The sequence below is a fragment of the Carcharhinus amblyrhynchos genome, chromosome 33, assembly GCF_965287045.1.
Source record: "Carcharhinus amblyrhynchos chromosome 33, sCarAmb.v2.hapA, whole genome shotgun sequence".
Classification (NCBI taxonomy): Eukaryota; Metazoa; Chordata; class Chondrichthyes; order Carcharhiniformes; family Carcharhinidae; genus Carcharhinus; species Carcharhinus amblyrhynchos.
The window spans coordinates 11,454,388-11,478,961 of NC_137356.1; the positions used below are offsets into that span (position 1 = coordinate 11,454,388).

At 43.4% G+C, this 24,574-nt stretch overlaps 1 protein-coding gene across 1 annotated transcript; it reads right to left on the reverse strand.

The window, feature by feature from the left end:
- Positions 1 to 6,034: 6,034 nt before the first annotated feature.
- ldlra (low density lipoprotein receptor a) lies at positions 6,035 to 23,020 on the reverse strand. The gene is made up of 18 exons (XM_080216728.1): positions 22,888 to 23,020; positions 16,906 to 17,028; positions 16,272 to 16,394; positions 15,801 to 16,178; positions 15,584 to 15,706; positions 14,705 to 14,827; positions 14,418 to 14,537; positions 14,171 to 14,296; positions 13,495 to 13,666; positions 12,980 to 13,207; positions 12,488 to 12,606; positions 12,004 to 12,143; positions 11,036 to 11,177; positions 10,073 to 10,225; positions 9,448 to 9,618; positions 9,241 to 9,318; positions 8,588 to 8,748; positions 6,035 to 8,103 (listed from the first exon to the last, which is right to left on the reverse strand). Exons 1-18 carry the CDS (start codon positions 22,955 to 22,957, stop codon positions 8,068 to 8,070), a joined length of 2,586 nt encoding a protein of 861 aa, XP_080072854.1. The 5' UTR covers positions 22,958 to 23,020; the 3' UTR covers positions 6,035 to 8,067.
- Positions 23,021 to 24,574: the final 1,554 nt, after the last annotated feature.

The window sequence follows — 24,574 nt, forward strand, 5'->3', positions numbered from 1 at the left end:
TATAATGTTGGCATGGGGGGACCAGGATGTGTTGATCTGGACATCAAAAAACTTGAAGCTCTCAACGCTTTCTACTTTGTACCCGTTGATGTATTTAATCTTTCCTCATAGGTTGGTTTGCAGCTGCAGCAGGTAATTAAGAAGGTAAATGGAATGTTGCCTTTCATTGCTAGAGGTGTTTAAAAGCAGTGAGGTTATGTTGCAGCTGTATAAGGTGTTGATGAGGCCACACCTGGAGTACTGTAGAGCTTTGGTCTCCTTACTTGAGAAAGGTTATTCTGGCATTGGAGGGGGTGCAGAGGGGATTCACTAGGTGGATTCCAGAGTTGAAAGGGTTGGCCTCTGAGGAGAGACTGAGTAGACTGGGGCTATACTCATTAAAATTCAGAAGAATGAGGGGAGATCTTATAGAAGCATATAAGATTATGAAGGGAATAGATAAGATAAAAGCAGGGAGGTTGTTTCCACTAGCAAGTAAAACTAGAACTAGGGGGCATGGCCTCAAAATAAGGGGGAGCAGATTTAGGACTGAGTTGAGGAGGAACTTCTTCACACAAAGAGTTGTGAATCTGTGGAATTCCCTGCCCAGTGGAGCAGTTGAAGCTACCTCATTGAATGTTTTTAAGGTAAGGATATATACATTTTTGAACAGTAGAGGAATTAAGGGTTATGGTGAGCAGGTGGGTAAGTGGAGCTGAGTCCACAAAAAGATCAGCCATGATCTTATTGAATGGCGGAGCAGGCTCGAGGGGCCAGGTGGTGTCCTCCTGCTCCTAGTTCTTATGTCCTTATAGGATAATCCTTCCATCTCAGGAATGGCTTGGTTAGCCTTTGTCACACTCCCCCTTTGGCAAGTACATCTCTCCTTAGAAGAAATTGTGTACAATATTCCGGGTGTAATCTTACCAAGACTCTGCATAATTACAGTAAGACATCTTAACTTCTATACGCAAATCCTCTTATAATAAAGGCTGACATACAATTTGCCTTCTTAATTGCTTGCTGTACCTGAATGTTAGCTTTCACTGACTCATGAATAAAACCAAATCCCTTTGAAGTTCAACGCTTTCCAGTCTCCCAGCACCATATTTCTGTTTTTTTCCACCGAAGTGGATATAACCTCACATTTCGTCACATTGTATTCCATCTGCCAAAGTAAACTGCAGCAGGCGACGGTGCAGAGGGACCTCGGGGTCCTTGTGCATGAGTCGCAAAAACCCAGCTTGCAGGTGCAGCAGGTGGTCAGGAAGGCGAATGGGATGCTGGCCTTCATAGCGAGGGGGATTGAATATAAAAGTAGGGAGGTCTTGCTGCAGCTGTATAGGGCATTGGTGAGGCCGCAGCTGGAGTACTGTGTGCAGTTTTGGGCACCGCACCTGCGCAAAGGTATTTTGGCCTTGGAGGGAGTGCAGAGGAGGTTTACTAGGCTGATACCGGAGTTGAGGGGGTTGAGCTATGAGGAGAGGCTGAATAAACTAGGCTTGTACTCGTTGGAGTTTAGAAGAATGAGGGGAGATCTCATTGAGACGTATAAGATGATGAATGGGATGGATAGGATAGAGGTGGAGAGACTCTTCCCGCTCAAAAAAGACAGTAGGACTAGGGGGCACAGCCTCAAGATAAAGGGGGGGTGGTTTAGAACGGAGTTGAGGAGGAACTTCTTCACTCAAAGGGTGGTGAATCTCTGGAATTCTCTGCCTGTTGAAGTGGTGGAGGCTGCCTCGCTAAATATTTTTAAGACGCGGGTTGATGGATTTTTGATAAGAGAGGGGATTAAGGGTTATGGGGAGAGGGCGGGAAGGTGGAACTGAGCCACGACAGATCAGCCATGATGTTATTGAATGACGGGGCAGGCTCGAAGGGCTAGATGGCCTACTCTTGCTCCTATTTCTTATGTTCTTATGTTCACACTTATACCTAGTTTTGTGACATCTGCAAACTTGGAAATAATACTTGGATAATGTCACAGAGCCATTATTGATTAGAGAGAGGCCATTTGACCCATCAAGTTTATGCTGGCTCCCTGTAGAGCAATCCATTCCCCCCAACTCCCATTTTCTTTTTCCTGTAAGTTTCTCAACCACTCATCCAAATAGACATAAAACAGATGAAAGTCATAAATTCATAAGATATAGGAACAGAATTAGGCCATTCAAATGGTGGAGTCCACTCCACCATTCGATCATGACTGATATGCTCCTCATCCCCATTTTCCTGCCTTCTCCCCATAACCCTTCAACCAATTAAAATCTAACTCCTCCTTAGATTTACACCTTGTGCCAGCATCTACCGCACTTTGGGGCAGCGAATTCCACAGATTCACAAGCCTCTGCAGGAAGTAGTTTCTCCCCAACTCTGTTTTAAATTTGCTGCCCCTTATCCTAAGACTATGACCTCTCATCCTAGAATGTCCCACAAGAGGAAGCATCTGCTTCACATCTACTTTATCCATACATTTTATCATCTTGTATATCATCCCCTCATTCTTCTAAATTCCGGACAGTATAGGCCTAAACTATTCAATCTTTCTTCAAATGACAACCCCTCATCTGTGGAATCAATCTAGTGAACCTCCCTGAACTGCCTCCAATGCCACTACATCTTTCCTCAAATAGATGGACCAAAGCTGTGCACAATACTCCAGATGCAGTCTCACCAACACCTTGTATAGTTGCAACAATACTTCCTTACTTTATATTCTATTCCTTTAACTAAAAATGCCAACATTAATGTTTGCTGTGTGAAAAACCTCTTCCTCAAACCCTCACCCCATGTATCACTGGCCCAAAATCTCAAACCTATGCTCCTCTACAGTCTTTGTACCATGAGCTAATGGCAACATCTTTGTTCATCTTATCTACACATGGTACATCTCTATCTCAATCCCTTTTGCGCTAAGAACAAGTCCAGTTTATCCAGCAAATGTCAAGAAGGGGCCATTCGGTCCACACGAACAGAGCAACCCACCCAGGCCCTCTCCCCATCCCTGCAACCATGGCTAATCCATCTAACCTACACATATTGGTACACTAAGGGAGAATTTAGCATGGCCAATCCACCTAACCTGCACATCTTTGGAAGGAAACCAGAGCACCCGGAGGAAACCCACGCAAACACTGGGAGAACGTGCAAACTTCACACAGTCACCTAAGGCTAGAATTGAACCTGAGTCTTTTACACTGTGGGGCAACAGTGCTAAGCAACATGCCACCCTGACATCCATAAATCTGCTTTGAACGATGTCGTTTGAGGAGCAAATATTGGCTAGCACCCAGAGGACTCCTCTATTCTTCTCTGAACTAGTACCATGGGATTCTTTAGCTCTCCCGAGAGCAGTTAAGGGACAGCTGGCTGGCAGCACATCTGACCAAGCAGCCATGCACCAAAGTATTCATGTGGGACTTGATTCTTCAGATGGTTGCCTTAGGGGTTAATTCTACCACTGAGCTACAGCTGATACTGTCCTGTGTTACATGCTTGACTGAGTCATCACTCCTTTCTAACCGTGTATTTTGCACTGTGTACCTTTATCCAGTCTTTGCAGCTGAGAGAGACCACAGCAAAACAAGGTGGCAAAGGAAATATCTTCCAAAATGGAGTCACGCAAAGATAAGTAAGCAGCTTACATCCGAGTCTGTTTCACGTGGTTGTGTGTTGTGGCTCACAGTCAATGTAAAGAGTTTTTCTTTCCCCCCCCAAAATGTTCCCTCACCTCTCCCCCAGGACAGTGAATTTCATTGATTTCGCTCTGCAGATGCTTGCTCAGAATATCAATTCAGGTAATGCACTCTGAAGAGGGAGAGAGGAACCTAATCCTCTTGCACCTATAGATAGCACACGTGAAGAAGCACTTGCTCTTGGCTGTGACCTGGCTCATTAACAGGGCAAGTGCAAACTTGTCAGGCAGAATGAAAGCTCGAGAACAAAGAAAAGCCTTCTCACTTTACAATCTGGTGTTTTATCAAATTGAATAGCAATCAAATTGCCAGTGAGAGCCTGTTAAAAGTATCAGCTGAAATTCAATGCTGTGTTACAGTGTGCGCGTCAGGTTTATTTAGTGAAGTGGCTTTGCTTTACTCAGAATTGTACAATGGATCGGTTTAGCTGTTGTCAGGATGGCTGCTTGTGATGCAGTGACACCAATAGCGTGGATTCAGTTCTGGTTATTCACGAACACCACCCCCCCTCCCTTTCTCAATTTTATCCCTCGCCTGAGGTGTGGTGATCCACAAGTTAAATCAGCACCAGTCTCAGTCCATGGTCATCTGGGACTATGGTGACTTTACCTTACTTTAAAATCTTACAGCACAGGTTATTTGGCCCATTGTGCTTGTGCTAGCTGTTAGTCCCACTCCTGCTCTTTCCCCATCGAAAAGGTACCAATATTTACCCAATCCCTCTCTGAATTGGGATTAGTGAGGCAAGTTCAAACAGTCACCACAAGTACTTAATTGGGCAATTTTACAGGTTGGCTGGCCATTATCATAGCCACTCTCTGAAAAGGCCTAGCAAGCTGCACAATTAAGGGCACTTAGAGATGGACAGCAAATGCTGGGAAGGCACTTACCATAGAAGAATTATGGCACAGAAAGAGGCCACTTAGCTCACTTTCTAATCCCATCTTTCTGCAGCCAGTTACAGATGCAGATCCAGGTGAGTTGAGAGTTTTTGCCTAAGTGCATGAGGCTATTCAGCCCAGCTAGTCTGCACTGACTCCAGAGCAATCCAGGTAGTGAATAGATCACACTCTGGGTGAAGACGTTTTTTTTTCCCCTAATATCTCTTCTAACAATCAAAAATCTATACCCCATTGATCTGCTAGAGGAAAGCTTTCCCTGGCTCTCATCACAATGATGAGAAAATTCCCTATTTCTTCCTTGTGCCATGGGATCTTATGTTCACCTGAGAACAGTCTCCAAGAGACTGTATCTCCAACAGTGCTGCACCCTCAGTAAGGCAGTGGAATATCAGCCAAGATTGTTTACTGAAGACAGGTTTTCAGCCACTTAGAGGGAACGTGTGGTAAATTCTTTCCCCTCAAATCCACCCCCTCCCCAAATATTCTTTAGAGGGACTGTAGCATGTACCAACCTCAAAAAAAAAAGGACAAACTCCATAACCACTGGAATAGGCACTAGGCTGGCAAATCAAGAAATGAGTGTTTATGCACTTCATGAAATTCATGTCACTGACAGCAGCATCATGCAGGGATGTGGTGATAGTGAACAGCTGTAATTCATGGGATGTAGGTACAGGCAAAAATATTTGTTAGTGTGGCAGCTCCAGGATTTTGACCCAGCAACAGCAGAGTTCATGTTTTTATTCCAATTCAATCAAATCAAAAAAAAATTAACTCCAATTCAGCGTCTCAACAAGTTGAGACATTCCCGCTCCAAGCTGACAAGACAGGGCTCTTGCCTCCTGTCTTGAGCTTGATCTACATGATCCAAGCTGATTGGAGTAGGCATAGCTCCTCCTCCAAGGCTTGATCTCATTTGCATCTTAGCCAAAAAGCCCAGATGCTACTTTTAAAAATTACTTCAATTGAAGCTTAAATGCAACCCAATGACTTCAACCAAGCACAGCACACCAACACTACACTTGATCTTAGCCAAAAGGTGGAGGACATAAATTTCAAATTAGGATGATGTGCAACTTTTGCATCAATGTGTTTTTCTGCTAGGCAGCAGAAGTCATGGGTTTGGAAGCAGACATTTGAGTGCAGCTTGGTGATTTGCATCTTTTCAAAATGTGGCCACTGAGTATTGGACCATATATTTGGCCTAGATGGCAGAGAATTTTGTATTGTTGAAATTGTTCAAGAGTGTATTTGACTTGGCCCTAGTTATGCCACACTAAATTCCCAGCAACTAGCTTGCTCCTGTAGCTGCAGCTTTTATATGGTGCAGTTCAGTTTCTAGTCAATAGAGTAAACCTCCCAATTCCCACAAATCAAGTGAATGAGGCAGAACATGGTGCAAAAATCTTAGACCAGGTACATCTTAGACCAGGTAAATAACATTTACAGAAGCCATTGTACATTCTGAAAATCAGTTTATTCGGTTGATCGTTGGCAAAAACAAGACAAATACAAGAAAGAAATCCAAACACCATGATTTAGGCTTCATCACTCGAGCACCAAATTCATGGAGTAGAGTAAGTGGAGGGGTGGAAAAACAAGTAAATGCACAGCTAGTCAAATTCTTCCTCAAGATGACAGATTGTTTGGTGGTGGGCATGAAAAAAAAATAGGGAATTTAAAACTGAATGGAGTGCAGCAAGATCAAGACAATCATCAATTCAGTTTTCATAAAAACCCAGGAACTCAATTTAAAAATGGTTGATAGCAAAAGGTTTGGAAAAACCACGATGGCAAACTCACATTGAGTGAAACGCTAGTAATATGGCAGCAGAGGTAGCAAGGCATTTTGCACAGAACACTAGGCAAGGAACAAAATTTAAAAAAAAATTCACCAATATTGTAGCGTCACCAAGCCACTTGGACACCTTCCATTACTGACAAATCAGCTAGAGGAGGATTATTCTCCCCTCCAATCTCAAATTTTAGATAATTCCCAACTTCCAATCCCTCACCAGATTTAAAATCCACAAGGGTCACATATTTGGGGCAGCAGCAGCATCATTAGAGCTGAAGGGTGCAGGAGAGAGTTACAGCATTGACATTTATACAAACCCTGCCCCCCACATCCCAAGCCTTATTCAAACTAGCACCCGATTTCAACTACAGGTCATTGCCAGGAGATTGCAGGGCCCTTGTCTTCATTTGGCCTGTAAGGATGGTGCCTGGGAGTATAGAGTTAGGGCCAGGCAGACTTCGTGGAATGAGATTCCACTATAGCTATGCTAATTTTTAAAAAATTTCTATCTTTTTATAAATAAATATATGTTCTTTGTGTAAATTCAACAAGTAGAAAGACAAAACATTTAGCCAACATGCTGTTAGAGAGCAGCCTTGTAAACATTGACATTTAAAAAAAGAGGAAAAGTTGTATTGTGTACACAGATTTAAACATAGCACAGTATAGGATAGACTTTCCCAGCTGTCCACACAGATCAAGTAGAACTTGACATGGTGACATTCACTGTGCTCTCAGGCTGCTTAGAGTCTGGGGCTTTTACAGTAACTAGTCACAAGGCTCCAGAGACATGATAAATAAATTAAACATACATGAACTTCTGCAAAATCTGTACAATATACACTTATTCACAAATCAATAATCAAAGCAAGCTGGGTTCCAAGCTTATAGTCCAGCACCAACCATTTTGGGTCAGGCTCAGTAGTGAGAGGGACCCAGACAGGAGCCGCGTCCCCACATGTATGCTACTTCAGAAAAAGTATTCTGATTGGATGCAGAATTCTAGCTTGGAATTTGGCCTTTAATATAAATAGTTCCACCTCAAAGCCAATTTATTATATATATATATTTTTTCTTTTATATACACATGGGTTTTTGCTCAAGTAAGCAGTCCAGTGCAGCTGACTATTGGCCAGCCCAGTCCTGGATTGGCAAGGAGGCAATGATAGGTGGTATAAGGCAAGTGCCAGTTCACTCACCTCATTCTTGCTTAGGTAACTGTATACAAGGAGAAACACAACATGCAATTTACAAAACATACAAATGAGTTGCAGACTAATATTATATACACTTCACCTTCAATTACCCTTCTCTTCAGTCAGTCATTAGTAACTTAATCACACTGATTAGTGTCCACTTCTGATGAGATCAGACGCCTTCAGTCAGGAATCTTTATGAAAAAGTTTGTCCCAAAATGTTTCTCACACTTTACAAAAATGAGAGGAGTTCATGTCATATTTGGGCAGTTGGGTTTTCAGAAAAACCCATACCAATAAAAACATCCACAGTAATAGCACATTGAGTGCAAAATATATTTAAATAACCTAACCAGCACCCTGTACATGGAGTGTCTTTGCTGAAGGGTTGAGGGAGTGCAGTTCTGTGTAGGATGGATGCAACAGCAGAAATGAAAGTCTAGATCCACAAGCAGCAATCACTCCGCGAGGCACTTTGTGTCAGGCTCCTCCTATCAAGCACCATAGTCTTCCAAGCTCACAACCGCTCTCTGCAAGAGAAGGGGCTTTAGTTAGAACAAAGAATCAAAAAAACTAAAAATCACAAGATGGGTGGGGGAGAAAGGGAATGGTACTTGGGATAAAAGCAACTGTAAAATTTGCACTGCCACCACATCTCATTTAATACAAGCCCATCTTTAATTTTTAAGTCAATCTGGGCCAGTGCTAAGCAAGACTTTTGAGATAATGTTAAAAGTGTTCAAGCATTTGCCCTGCTGAATTGTACAAGAAGCAAATATACAGGCATGGGAGACATCAAAATGGTCCCACAAGCTGCATCCCTGTCGCTTGTGCAATACTACTTCCAATGTACTCTGCTTTGCTCCTGATGCAAGCAGGCTGATTAAACTCCTGGTCGCCAATAGCGGGCTGACAGGACTGGGGATATGGACACACATTCAGACTTTGCTCAAGTATTGAATTTTTTTTGAAGCTGCAGCAAGATTTAAAAAAAAAAGCGCAGTGGTAGCTCACCGTGGGATACGTATAGCCAACTTGGTTCCGAGTGATGTGGACCTCATCATCTTCAGTAGTCTTTTGGTAGACGGGGTTATCAAAGTTTATGCTATTGGTGTTCTTCAATTTCCAGTTTTTCCAAATGAAATAAGCAGCTGTACCAAGCAGCGATAGGATGGCTGGAGATGGAAAAAAAAGGATTTAAATCACCACCTTTCTAGAAATTTCAGGTGTACAGTACTGGACAGGGCAAGGCAATATTTTTATTGGAGTACGTTGGACCCCAGGATATATTACAAATGGTAGGAAATCTAGTTCTTGCTCTCCCTAATGTTCCTGCAATGGATGGGCAGTAAGAATTGTCCCCCACCCTTTACTGAGAACATCTACGTGTACTTGTATAATACCCACCTTCTATTGAAGAAGTCCACAGACACAGGGGAGAGCATGCAGACTCCACACAGACAGCTGACCCAAGCCAGGAATTGAACCCAGGTCCCTGGCACTGAGGCAGCAGTGCTAACCACTGTGCTACCTTAAGAACGCCCTCTTGGTATCAAGAACTTTACAATAAACTTACAAGCACCAACGGCAGGACCTACTCTACAACATGCCAGAGTAGTAATGGCTTCACAATCTCACCAAGTCACAAAATATTTACTTGCACTTACCTAGGGGTAGGACAATCCACAAGGCATTAGCACCATTATGGCTTTCCGTGGTTGCCTCAGCTGCAACGTCACCTTGTACTGCAAGGAGGGGGTGGGGGGGAAAAAAAAAAAAGCAGCTTGAAAATGTGCAGTCCACTGGCAAATTATAATTAGCAGCAAACAAGTTCTTTATAATTTACTCATGAGTATAGCAGCTGAAAGATATACCTGGCTGTGAAACTGTGAGCACCTCGTGCCGTGTAGGGATTACTGTGGGTTCAGCATGTGATGGAACATTGGAGGGCTGGGTAATCATTTTTCTGGTTGTGAATGTCTGTACATGGTTAGGATTGGTTATGGTTCTGGCTGTGTTTGGCTTGCTGGTAGGCAGTAGAGTAGCTAAAAAGGAGATCAGATATTGGTCAGAGTGCAATGACAAAGAAGTTTAAAAAAAAAAATCAATACCCTTACTGTGTAATGTAAAAGGAAAATACAGTTGCTTCTCAAAATATTGTTCTCTTTTACAAACTACTCTGCCATCTCATTAATCCATAAAAGCATCCAACAGGTTTCCTCCCCAATCCCGCCACTACGCCCCCCCCCCACCCCTCCTCTTCATCTGCTTAACAAGGATCCCATACAACCAATTATCCAAATTCCCACCAGCCATGTACACACAAAAAAAAATGGTGTTTATAGCTTGGTGTACATTTGCCTCTTTGGCTTCAGAAGTGCGTGGGGACTCAACTACTACCAAAGAATTAAAGTAGGTGCTACATAAACACGAGTCTCCTCCTGCACCATTGATCAAACCAGTTACAAATAAAAATATATTCAGATCAGAGACACTAACCTGGAACACATCTTCTCATGTCTGGCCCCAGTTGCATTCCATCTGGACAGACGCAAGTGTACTTTGGAGAATGAACATTGATCTGTGGTGCTGGAAGGCACAGATGCTCACAACCACCATTCACTTGCCCATTCATTTCACACCAATTAATACCTGGAAAATAAAAACACCACACTAGTTACATGCAGGTGTTTATAGAGACTACATTCTAAGTGTACTGCAACACACCTTAGTGACTTAACATAGAAAGAGATGTTTGAAGGCATGGTGGTTACCATTGCTGCCTCAGAGCAATCAGGGATCCGGGTTCAGTTCCCAGCCTGTGTGGAGTTTGCATGTTCTCCTAGTATCTGCATGGGTTTCCTCCAGGTACTCCAGTTTCCTCAGTCCAAAAGATGCATGAGTTAGGTGGATTGGCCATGCTAAATTGCCCCTTAGTGTCAGGGGGACTAGCTAAGGTAAATGCATGGGGATAGAGTCTGGGTGGGATTGTGGTCAGTGTAGATTCATTGGGTCAAATAGACTCCTATAGTGCAGAAGGAGGCCATGTTTCACAGGGGCCTTGCACTGAACCAAATGACTAAAAAAAAAAGCAGGTTTGAAGGTTGTGGAAGGAAGTGTTTCAGGGCTAGCAACTGAAATCACAGCTGCCAACATAGAGCAAATCAAAAACAAGTCAATGAACAAATAAAATCAAACAAAGTAGATGTGTGCTTAGGAGTGGCAGATTTCAAGCTTCTGCTTCAGATACTTGATTTTCCAGTTAAGGGAAGTCAGTGGGGCAAACTGGGGCACTGAATACTAGATATTAAAAAGATTGAATTTTCGTCTGTAATGGCATGGAAACCACTGACTGTTTTCATTTTTGGGTCAAGTGCTGGGAGGTTAACCGTAGTTTCCGTGGGACTACACTCAGTATTGGGTTCAGATTTGAAAATGAAATGTCCTTAAACACATATTGACCTTTGGGTTGTCGGAGATGGTGGTAGAGGACAATGTCCTGAGGAACATCCAGATTTTCAATGACTGTTAGGATATCGCCCCCTGTGAGTCTGTTGGCACTGAAAATAGCTTCATGCTCGACATCTGTCCAAAAGATCTTGTCCTAAAAACAAAATAGATGGGGGAAAAGCATCAGCAAAATCATTGAGGTATTCAGTTTTAAATGAACATATCCAGAGTTGTCAGATTGCAAATCCATCTTAGCAAGAGTCAGAGCCCTTTCCCTACCCCACCATACGGTTATTTCTAAATAAAATCTTAGATTTCACTACTGTATAAATGCAATCAAGGGCTCCAGGATCTGTGGCCCAGAACCTATAGCTGAATGTCCAAGTGAGATTTGGGTTCTATGCAACAAGGGGCTGGGTTTAGTTTACAGCCTGCTGCAGACTGGCTGGATCAAAAATTACAATAGTGTATGGCAACTTGTGGGCAGCACAGTGGTTAGCATTGCCATCTCAGTGCCAGGGACCCGGGTTTGATTCCTGGCTTGGGTCATTGTCTGTGTGGAGTTTGCACACAGTCTCCCCACACCTGTGGGGTTTTCCTCCCACAGTCTGAAAGACGTCAGGTTAGGTGAAATGACTCGAACAGGTATCAGAGCGTGGCGACTAGGGGAATTTCATTGCAGTGTTAATGTAAGCTTTGCTTGTGGTGACTAATAAATAAACTCTAACCTTCCCAAAACAAAAGGGAAGGATTTGGGAACCCGGCTACATGATTTCACTAACACCAAAAATTTAAATTCTCAAAACTTTAAAAATTGGGGTTTTTTTTTAAAAGTACACATACAGCCACTATAGCTACCAACTCATAACTGCTATAATCAGGTTTCCTACTCCTTTAGGTATCACCCCATCCTCCCAACACAATACTCGACCTAACTCTAATCCAGCTGAACAGAAACTGATCAAATCAAAGCTACTCACCTCAAACAAAGCTATAGAGAAGGGGTGCGTCAGCTTGTCTGGAGAGATGATTAAGGTTTTCCTGTTGTCACCATCAACACCAATACTAGACAAGGTGTGCAGCTTGGAGTCTACCCAATAAAGGCGCTGATTCACCAAGTCTGAAACAAGCAGAGTACAGAGCACAATCACACACAGTCCCAACATAGTTTAAACTGAGACCAAACAAGGAACATTGCTGTGAAACTCTGTTCCAAATCACTTATGGTTTTAAAGGATCACCAATATTCAGCAAATATCAAGTCAAGGCCAGAATTGGCAAATGGTCACAATTTTGGGAAAATTACTGGCAAACTAGAATTAATTAAATTTGGGACACTTGGAAGGGTGGAACTCAGATAGACTGTTCTCCATCACCAGCAACCACCTCACCTTCCAAACGCTCACAGGTTGGGGGGGGGGCACGAAATAAGATTTTAAAATTCCAAAGAAGCCGAATACTCACCTAGAGTGATTCCATTTGGCCATTCAATGTCTTTACTGACCAATGGCATACGTTCCACTCCATTCAAACCTCCCTTCTCAATCTTGGCAGGAGATCCCCAATCACTCCAGTAAAGGAAGCTGATGGGAAAAAAAAAAAATCAGTAATTAAAATCTACGACCATCCAAAGGAAGTTTCATGTCACTATATATAGAGATACTGATCCAATGACAAAAAAAAAACAAAAGCAAATCAAACTCCTTCCTGTTCTTATCTACTCTAACCCAGGCAGAATGGATTTATCTGGATCTTTAGCATTGTTGAGTAACTCATTTTCAAGCCTATATTTGCCAATACGAAAAGCAGTAGAGGATTAATTATTTATCCTAAAAAAAGCCCACAGCAAGTTATTGCGTCAGTTTATGGCTCCAACAAGATCCAGGGCCTCCAACTAGAGTTTATTTAGTCACCTCCACTCTACTACCTCATCCAGCTTAATGAAGCTATCCATACCCATGGATTGGATCCACTGCGATGGCTCTGGGCTTTGAAAGCTGTTCTTTCACCAGGATCTTCCTCTTTGTTCCAGCTGTGTTAGCTACAGAGATCATGCTGGTTAAACTATCTGTCCAGTAGATGTTCTGATGAATCCAGTCTACAGCCAAGCCATCTGGTGCCTTGATTTCAGTCTCAATCACTGTGGAATGATGGGAAGAATTCTCAGCTTTGTCCATGTGGGCACTGTGAAAGAAAAGAACAAAAAAAAAAATCAAACTGGGGCAGGCTACTGGAGGTTTAATGTGAAGTCTTGGGAGCTGGTGCTTGTCACATGACAGGAAATGGATTCACAAGTCTGCAAGGTTTCTTCTGTGAAAAGCAATTTTAGGGGAATACAGTGGTCTACAGTATTACGCCCAACAAGTCAGGACAAGGAATCAGACACTTATCCAGGATCATTAGAAATTACTGGCCATACCTGATAGGCAAAACTGCTGCTGCTGCCCCCCATGTTACTGACAACATCTCACCTGAAGATTTTTTCTTGAAACTGGTCAGCCCAATAGATCTTGTTTGTAGCCACCTCCATGTCCAATGCCACCACATTCTTCAGCCTGGGGATCAGCTGGGTGTACTCACTCCGATCAAGAGTCAGCTTTCTGACTTCATGCCGGCTGGTGAAGAATAAGTAGGCCACTGTACCTAGGGCAATAAAAAAAAAGAGACGCCAGCTTGTAAGCATTCCACATCATTTAGAAAAACATGACTCCAGGGCATGTACTTGCAGGTCACTGATCCTGATGAAGGTTACACTATATACATAGGCTGGCAACAGAACCAACCTCAATGAAGGTCACACACACACCACACAGGCAACAACACTTCTGCTGAACCAGCAAGTTAACTTTTGTATACTAGAACAGTGACTAACACCACCAAATTTCTAACCTTGGATACCAGCAGGGAAAAGTCAAACCATGATAAGTTTGTTTACAAAAACAGCATTAGGAATGAGTGAGGGGAAGGAGGCAACCAGAGTTGTCACTTAAAAGGTGAAGGTTACAATCTTAATGGCTGGTGGCAAATCAAATTAGTAAAAGAGGGAATATGATATATTTACAGCACCCAGAGAAGCAAAAGATCAACCTATTAAGAACATAAACAGCTATAGCTGCTAAAACTAGATTCCACAGAAATGGTTCTTACCAATAGCTTTGCATTGTCTGGTCACTGGGTCCATGTGATAGCCCTCATTACATTCACACTTGAATCCACCTTCCAAGTTGATGCACATCTGGCTGCACGTGTCTGGGTTCTCACACTCATCAATATCTGAAAGCCACAAAACGTCACAAGATGTCAGGACAATCCATCCCATTTCCAAAAGCTTTCCAGTACAAGAGAGAATCACTAAGGACAGATGTTAACATGAAGAGGAAAAGTTAATTCTTACCTTCACACTTTGTATCATCAACAAGCCTGAAGCCAGGTCGACAGAGGCACTCATAGCCAATCTTTAGATCTTTACAGATGTGAGAGCAACCACCGTTTTCATTCAGGCATTCATTCTCACCTAATCAGAACAGAACATTCAATTCAGTGGAATCAAAGACATTAGATCCAACTCAACTCAGTCTTCATCTGATTGAGAAGTGTACTTTTGTACTTGACTCCATTTCTCAATTTTAAAAGGTTGCCCAACAAAGGGCCCACCACAAGAGACATTAGTTTTTGACGTACCACATTCCTTCAGAGGTTCATCTGACCAGTCTCTGCAGTCCCGCTGTTTGTCACAAACTTTGTCCAGCATAATACACTCGCCACTCATACACTTGAACTTGTGGGGGCTGTCACACTTGGTCACTGTTGAGCAGAGATGAGGCAGCTTGTTAAAGACTAAACAGTTTACGTTCCCTACTATTTGTCAGCAGCAGATAGAACTGATCTAGTGAGGTGGTAAATTACAACCCTAGGTTCAGACCTGAGAGGATGGCATGATGATCTTTTGTGGGTTCCTCCTTTAATCTATGCCACATTAACCAATATAAAAAAAGTGGTAGAGACATTCCCTTGGTGTAGGGACCAATTTAGAGGGGAAAAAAAAATCTCTGCTGAAAGCATATTTAATACAAGTGAGGAAAATTTGCACTCAGTAAAGCCCAACTCAGTATCAAGAATAGCTACTATAGGAGTGAGCTTTTGTGGAGAGAGAATAAAGTAACAATATGTACATAAAAATATACATATTCTTTATACAGGTTCAGTGAGCTTATGGGTGTTCTATTCCTTAATATTAACAATCGTAGCACTCTGGTTAGTCATTGAGACACCTAGCTTAAATGGAAAGGATTCTGGTTTAAGACGATGCTCAGACAGTTTGGTAACATCAATGTAGTTAATGTGACAGCGATCAAATACAGACCAAGAACTACCTTCTACCCCAAAGACTGGCAGGAAAACTGGCAAATATCACAATACAACCAGCCTGTGATGAAGCAAAATGCACCTTTCTACATTAGAACGGGGCAAGGGGAAAGAAGCTGGGCCAATAGCTCCCCATGGCACTACTTCGGTCAAGGTTATTGTCAGCAATTCTGATTTTGAAGGAATGCAGCTTACCATGCACACAGCCAGCTTCATCACTATGGTCATGGCAGTCAAACTCCTTATTACACTGGAGGCTTCCATGGACACAGGTCCCATCATTGCACTGAAATTCATCTGGCCGGCAAGTTGCCACAGCTAAAAATAAATTATTAAAAAGTTAAGTGTTGTACCCTCCAGGGGCATTGAAGGCTGCTTACGTGGAGACAGCAACTTTTACAAAAACACTTACCACAGCCTTTCTCATCCGATTGATCCCTGCAATCTGCACTGGCATCACAGCGCCATTTCATGTGGATACATTCTCCGCTGCCACAGTGGAACTCCAGGGAAGAGCAGGGATTGGGCTCTAACTTAGGGGACTGACCACAATTCTGCGGCCACTCATCTGACTTGTCAGGGCAATCCGGATCATCATCGCATGCCCAGAGATGTGGAATACAAAGTTTGCTCTCAAAACACTGGAACATGTGAGGCCCACAGGTCCGCTCTGGACATTCCAGCTCATCACTGCCATCCGTGCAGTCTGTGTCCTCGTCACAGACAAACTTCAGAGAAATGCAGTTCCCATCGTGGCACTGGAACTCATGGTCTTGGCATTTATGAGCAGCTATTGAAGGACAGAAATTGTTAGTGGACATTTCTGTTCCAGTGAGAAATTGCTTCCTGCAAATTTGAGTGAGCACAGAAGAGGATTACTTACGGCAGTTCTCCTCATCCGAGCCATTTTCACAGTCTTTTTGGGAGTCGCAGCGCCAAGATTTTGGGATACATTTGTTAACATGACCACCACAGCTGAATTCAACAGCACTGCAGGTCTTATTCTCTGGAAGATTAAAAAGATTCACAATCTGAAGATGCACAAAAAAAATCTCAAGCACAGTCACAGAATTTGCAAATGAAGGGGAAAGAAAATAATAGTCTCTGCATTTCCTGATCTTGTAGAGCACCTATCAAAAGATTACCATTCTCTATCAGATTAATTATTCTGATCTTCTTACATACAATATTGTGAACATCCCCAACACCTTCCTAGCATAGTGTAATATTGTGAACAACCCTTGCGTAGCCTCAACAACTCAGTATTTCCTTCTGGCTCTTTATTCAAATAAACTGAGCAGCAAGAAATGGCACACTATGCAACTCTGGGAGGATTCACAACATATCCAACCCATTCTTCATCAGCAAAGGTCACTGGGAGATTAAAAAAAACAGCACACAATGACAGCTAAACTGGGATGGGATGGAAAAGGAGAAAAAAATCCTTCCCACTATTTGGATTAAAAAAGTGAGTGGGGATGTTCCCATTAAAAGAATTAAAATAAGGTTGCACTTACTGCACGTCTCCAGTGACTCGTCTGAACCATCTGCACATTCAGACTGCCCATCACAAAGCCAATGGGCTCGAATACATCTACCATCACCACATCGGAAATGATTCTGATCACAAAGTCCAGTTGCTGGAAGAAAAAAAATGCGGTCATCTTAATGTAATGTTGGGGGAGAATAAAGAGAGAAAGGAAAACAAAGAATTCATGTTGGAATTGCAACTCAAGAATTGTTGCCCAACCAGTTGTAGCACATGGAGGAAGCTGCATGTTCATGCAGTTGCACTGAGGTGCAAGTCAACAGCCCTCATCCCTCCAACAGGCCTATAGCACAGCCACTCAGCTTGCGCCATCAGCAATCCCACCCAAGCCCTATCCCAGTAACCCCACATATTTACCCTGCTAGTCCCCCGACACTAAGGGGGCAATTTAGCATGGCCAAGCCACCTAGCCCACACATCTTAGGACTGTAGGGGGAAACCCATACAGATATGGGTGGGGGTGGTGGAAATGTGCAAACTCCACACAAACAAACAATGAGCCGAGGTAGGTCCCTGGTGCTTTGAGACAGCAGTGCTAACCACTGTGCCGCCAAAGCTAATGTATTTTTGTGAAAAAGAATTAAAAATAGTTTTAAATTGGTGTCCCTCTGCTCATTTTAATGTGATCTTCTCCACACCCATTTAAAATATCACCCAGGACTCCAACTTTTCAGGTTGAAGAGCTTAAAGGCTTAGCAAAGTGGCTAGCACTGCTGCCTTACAACACTAGTGGGCGCACTGAGGGTGTGGAGTTTGCACTCTCTCCACGTGTGCGTGGATTTTCTCTAGGTGCTCCGGTTTCCTCCCACACGCCAAAAGTAGGGGTTAGGTGGATTGGCTGTCCCTCAAGTGTCAGGGGATTAGCAAGGTAAATATGTGGGGGTTACAAGGATAGGGTCTGGGTGGGATTGTCTTTGATGCAGACTCAATGGGTTGAATGGCCTCCTTCTGAACTGTATAGATTCTATGACTCTATTGCCTCATACAAGTGGAGGAAAAAAATGAAAGTCAAGCAAACCTCAATGCTCAAAATGGTAAGAAAAATCAGCTTTCTCATTCAAGGATTTCCCGACTTGTCTCCACCCTCCCCCAAGGAAATTATGTTGCTGAAGCGGAAATTCCAACCACGTTTTTCCCCATTCTGTTTCTGTAGTAGAAACTTTGAGTCACCCAGAGACTAGTCAGCTGTGGTATACACATCACCTATTCGTTGTTGAAAATGGGCTGACATGCTCTCGAGAAACGATTGGCTCAACAGATCACAACTCATTTCAAAAATGACAAATCACATCATCACCCCACCCCCATTCACACAGGAAGTGAGTACAGAAATCAAGCAGGACGTTCAACAGCTTGAGAATATTGCTGTAATAATCTGCAGCAAAGCTCCAGGCAGGTTACAACTCCAGGGTAATAATCAGAAAATTCCTCCCCTCAGTAAATAAAAGCAAAGTAGTAAAAGTGACTGACGTGCTGCAGCATTTAATGGAAGCAGAATCACTGGCTATGTAATTAATCACGTCTAGCTTTCGGGCAGACCAACATCAATATAGTACTAACCCTATCTGGGAAACCTCTTGATTGCATATTTGGCGCAATGCATAAACCCATTATTCAGAGGCGAGTGACACCAACTGAGCCAAGACTGACAGTTTGTTTAATCTGTCAGCACAGCAGTGAATTTTAGAAACACGTACTCAAGGCTTGTGGAAGGACTTCAAAAAGTCCAAGCACAGCAGCAGCCAGGTAATTCATGTAGCTATGTTCAGCAGTTTAACATCACTCTCCTATTTCATCTTGCCAGCATGAACCAGTGGCCATAATACTAGGGAGCCAAACCCAGCAAGTCTAAACTTCACTTTAACAACTGCTTACTCCAATTCAGAGTCATGGGGATTTGGAGCCTATCCTGACAAGACACTGGGCAGTAGGCAGGATACACCAAGGACATGACACCAGTCTGTCACAGGGCACACAGACAAAATGAGGGGCAATTTACCATAGCCAAGCCACCTAACTGGCACACCTTTGTACTATGGGAAAAAACTGGAGTACCAGCAAAAACCCATGCAGACAGGGAGAACTTGAAAACACCACACAGACACCCAAAGCCAGTATGAAGTCCAGGTTCCTTGAACAGTGAGGTGGCAGCACTAAACACCAGGCAACTATAACTCACCTCCCCAACCATAGCACCAATTTTAGCATGGAAAGTACTGGGCTTTCAACACAAAAAAGTTTCCCCTTTTATAACTGGTTGATACTGTTGAAGGATCTTGCTGAACACACATTCTAGGTGATACTATTCATTTTTCTGAGTCACTCCCACCCACAGTGCTGACTCAGTGGGTAGAACTTCACTAACACTGGGCACCCTCTGAAACATCTCTCCATAATGATGCCAGTTATAGCACAATTCCCCCAGATGAGTATACAAACAAGGATGAACCTGAGTTTCCTAGTCTACACAGACTCACCCTGTTAGGGGCTGAAACCAAAGAAAACAAAATAGCCCCAGCATATTTTGTTATAATTACAAATCAGAGATTTGATAAGTGGTAAAAAATCAAGTTAAGAATTATGAAAGGATAGAACAAAGGAATAGAATTCCTAGCAAATAAGGAACACAAGAGGAATATAGACAAAAGTTTAAACGTAAGAAATTTAAAATAGAGCATGCAGGAGGAAAGAGGAGACAGACATTGCCAGAGTTAGTACAGACCATATAAACATTACATTGGATGAAGGGAAAATGGAACTGGGGATAATGGCAAGACTACCACTTGCGCAATTAAAGTAAGGACTGGTTGAGCCAAATAGTCTCTTTCTATTGACAGTGACTTCTGCTCATCATAGCAAAGCTCAGCCAGGACTAGCCACAGAGCCAGCAGCGTCAAAGGTAATGCCACAGTTATAACTTCACTCATTTCCAGAAGGCAAGCGTGATTGGGACCCATCCTTAAAAGTCTGTGCTAGGTGACACTTTACCCAAATAGATAGGCATTGCCTCACTTTGAACAGGAGGCTGTCAGCCAGTTCAGAATACAGTGACCATCGAAAATGCATTGCACATGAATCAATTATATAAAGAACTAATCCATTTGACAACTTCAATGATACTATTGTAGAGAAACCAAGACAACCCGATTACTCCAGGTCCCAATAATCCTCCAGAGCAGATGACTGGATCTGAAATGGACCATTGATATCAAGTGGATAGAAGCTTGCTCAGGTCCCACAGATGGTGAGCAAAGCAATGCCAAGCCTTACTTGGGTTGGTGCCAACAAGATGGGAAAAATTAACAAGTTACAATTCTCCCAGTTGAAGATGATAGCTGCTGGATCAGAATAAACAGCACTAATGGCTTGATCATCTGATGGGACATTTAATACACTGCATATGCCAAGGACGATCTAAACTCACCAAAATTAAATTTGGTAGCAACCACCTCATTTACTACTTCTAGAGGACCATCACATCTGTTACACAGTCACTGCCCCTCCCCTGCAGATTGGCTTTCTGAAAAGCACTATGGGGGGTTTGACCCTAGACGTCCAAAAGAATGCCAAGGCTAGTGGCTGAATTCATCTCATTTCCACCAATGGAAGTACAGTATACTTTGCCCACCAAGCATTCTGTCTGCTTGACCACACCAACTGATCTTGAAATGAATGGGACCAATGTTGGACTCAGTTCAAAAGACAGTCTCCACACACTTTAGAGCTGGGTGTCTCATGGCTTTTTATAAGGAATAAGAAAGTATTTACCGGAACACAGCACAAAACAGATTAAAAGCAGTGTTTCTAATTGTCTCAAAACGTTTTGTGCTGGGGGATTTATTACCATGCAAGGTAATGGGGACCTGAGTGTGTTTGCACTGGGAGAAAAGTTTCATTTTTCCCCTGCTGTTAATTCATTAGTAATCAAAAAAGTGGCCAACTGTAATCAGACTTGTGTTGATCAACAACAGCCTCTTAGTCAACAGAAGATAGCCTGATCATACCATGCCAGGTCAGCCAATCAGAAGCCACTCATTTGCACAAGCCATTATCATATTTTTTTAAGAAAAGGAGTGGCTGGATGATTCAAATCACTTGATTGTATTGCTGTAGTTAAGGAAGTTTCACAACTCCCACAGAGCAAATAAAACCTGGAGATTTATAGGTTCAAGGGAGCCAGCAGCAAATCTTAGGGAAATAAGTGGTGAACTTATACCACCGCGTACCATCCTGAATAAATGTTGTGTGCTCACCTCCAGTCCACACATTACGATTCACTAGTTCATTCATAAAAATCTTTATTAGATGAGTCACCAAGCAATAAAGTTCATAATTTCCCCATTTACTTCCCTACAGATCAGATAATCTAACAGCTCACAGCACCAGTAGATAGCAGATCAGGGTGGGTTTGATTTTGATATTTGTTCTGATTTACAAAAGATGCTTTCTCTCACTATTCCCCCGCCTCCCCCCCACCAACCAAGCTCCATCTGTTAGGAAAGGAATTTTAATGACTGACCCCACCCAAATAAACATTTTTGAAAGGCAGCAATATTCAACAGTTTTAATTTTATTTTGCCACAAGTATTACATTAACACTGCAATGAAGTTACTGTGAAAATCCCCATCTCACTACATTCCGCTGCCTGTTTGGGTACACAGAAAATTTAGCACAGCCAATGGACCTAATCATCACATCTTTCAGACTGCGGCAGGAAACCGGAGCAAACCCACAGATACGGAGAATGTGCAGATTCCACAGGATGCAAACCAGGAATCAAAACTGGGTCCCTGACAGCAGTGCTAACCACTGTGCCGCTGACAAGGGCATCCCAACTGGTACTGATTCTATCCTCACCCATATGTTGGAACCACACTTAGAGGCCTGCCTTCTTCCAATCACAAACAAAAAATTGGCAAATCGTTAGAGCATAAGTAACAAGCAGCAAAGTCAGCACTGGAGCTCTAGTGTAGGAAATTTCCAGGCTGAGACCGCTAAACACCAGACAAGGGTCAGGAACTTTTCTTCATATGCCAACTTTTATAAGCACCCAAAGTACTTAACCACCACCAAAGTAGGGTGACTGAGAAATGCAGTAGCCAACTTGTCCCATCAAATGTGATAAAAATCCAACAAAGATCAATAACCAGTTACTGTATCTAGCAAAATTAGGAAGAACCCTTCTCCCCACCCCAAATGGAGGACTTGTACACTTGAGACTCAGTTTAGAACCACACCCAGAAAAGGGGTACCGTTAACACTGCAGCACTCTCTCCTGGGAACTGTTAGCTCAATTTCCTCCTCCTCCCCCAACCCCGGGATTTGGAACCCACTATCTGTCTTCAGAGGCCAATACAGTAAGAAGTCTCACAAACACCGGGGTTAAAAGTCCAACAGGTTTATTTGATAGCAAAAGCCACTGGCTTCTCCCACAGCATCTCCACATTCAGAGCCCCCCAGCCCAGTAGCTTGTCCTCCCTCGCTCCATCCTCCAACCACCCACAGCGCCTACAACTCCCACAATCCTTGCGCGCATTCCCCGCCCCGAAGGGGGGCGGGACCGCAGAGCGAGCACCAGCAATGCTGAGCTCCCATTGGCAGACAAGACGGGGGCGTGACCGGCGCTCGAGCCCCGGGAATGCGGCGCTCCCATTGGCAGAGGGGGGCTGCGCCTTAGAATCTCCTGTTCGGCTGGCCGCCAATCAGCAGGCAGCTGCCCGGCGCCGCTGGAGCGGTGGTTGAAGTCGGATCTCGAGTGCTGGGCAACGGTTAAACTGTCGCCGGAGACCGGGATGGGTGGTGGGGGATATGACGGTCCAAATTCTCCAGGGAGAGACCGATCCAAAAACATAAAACAAAACCCCTCCACACTCCCTCATTCATTCACCAACTTCGATCGCCCCCTCACACAAACTTCATTGACACACACACACACATTAACTCCCTCACCAGTAGCAGCAACGGCGACGTCCTCCAGCAAGCAGACGGTAAGCAGCAGCAGAGCGATTGCTCTCCCCATGATGAAGAGTCTCTGTGTAAGAGTGCGTGTCTGTGCCGGTTCCTCTCTCAGCGAATGTGGAGCCAGCCTCCCGCCCATCCGGGTATTTCAACACGGGGCGCGAGCCGGCGATGGGGTGATCTTCTGGCCCCGCCCCCTTTTAAAGGGACAGGCCCCGCCTCCAGCTCTCAACATCCCAGACCCATCATCAGGGGCACCCCAGCAACACACTAAGGGTGGGGAGCTGGTGCTAAATCATTACTTTCAGTGAGAAAATCTTATTCATGCAGAGAATGTTTCAATACAATTTTTCATTGAAGATGTCAATCCAAGATGTATAGTTTAACCAGGCTGATTCCGAGGATGAGGAGAGATTGACTAGATTAGGATTGGAGTTAAGACGAGTGAGGGGTGGAGGGCAGATTTATAAAATTCTAACAGGACTAGACAGGTTAGATGCAGGGAGGATATTCCCGATGGTGGGGGAGTCCAGAACCAGGGTCACCGTCAGAAGATTCAGGGTAGACCATTTAGGACGGAGGTGAGGAGACAGTTCTTCACCCAAAGAGTGGTGAGCCTGTGGAATTCATTACCACAGGAAATAGTTGATGCCAAAACATTGAATGTATTCAAGAGGTGGCTAGATATAGCACTTGGGGCAAATGGGATTAAAGGTTATGGGGAGAAAGCAGGATTAGGCTATTGAGTTGATGATCAGCCATAATAGTGATGAATGACGAAGCAAGCTCAAAGGACCAAATGACCTCCTGCTCCTATCTTCTGTGTTTCTATATAAAACTTCAAAACTATTAAAACCATTCTACAGTACATCTCAAAGATACTGGTAATTACTTTTTAAATGGGGTGTTGCTAATGAACACACATACAAAGGAAATTTAATTTAGAGAGGCAAAAGCAAAATACTGTGGATTTTGTTTTATTTGTGGGACATGGGCATTGCTGGCTGCACCAGCATTTATTGCCCATCACTAGTTGCTCTTTGAGGGCAGTTCAGAGTTAACTACATTGCTGTGGGTCTGGAGTCACATGTAGGCCAGGTAGTCCTAGGTAAGGACAGCAGATTTCCTTCCCTAAAGGATGGACATTAGTGAACTGATGGGTTTTTCTGACAATCGACAAGTTTCATGGTCACCAGTAGGCTCTTAATTGCAGATATTTTTTATTGAATTCAAATTCCACCAACTAAATTCACAGCCGGGTCCCCAGAACATTAGCTGAGTTTCTGAATTAATAGTCTGGAATCTGAAATGAAAACAGAAAATGCAAAATCTCAGCAGGACTGACAACATTTGTGGAGAGAGAATAGAGCCTTCAAAGGGTCATCCAGACTCAGAACATTGGCTCTATTCTCTCTACACAGATGCTGTCAGACCTGCTGAGATCCTCCAACACTTTTTCTTTAAATTTAGAGAGTTATTATCCACTTGCCTTCATCATCCTTAAGTGCAGAAAGAGACCATTCGATCCAATGAGCCTGCACTGACAACAATCCCACCCAGGCCCTATCCCCATGTATTGACCCTACTAATTCCCCTGACACCAAGGGGCGTTTTAGCATGGCCAGTCAACGTAAACTGCACATCTTCAGATTATGGGAGGAAACTCATGCAGTCATTG

Excerpts from the sequence above, each read along its gene's own strand:
- ldlra (XM_080216728.1), bottom strand. The coding sequence starts at position 22,957 with ATGGGGAGAGCAATCGCTCTGCTGCTGCTTACCGTCTGCTTGCTGGAG. Across the intron at positions 13,208-13,494 it reads TTTCAAGAAAAAATCTTCAG|TGCCCACATGGACAAAGCTG; the intron begins GTGAGATGTTGT and ends TTTCTTTCACAG. Across the intron at positions 11,178-12,003 it reads TCTCTATAGCTTTGTTTGAG|GACAAGATCTTTTGGACAGA; the intron begins GTGAGTAGCTTT and ends TTTTGTTTTTAG.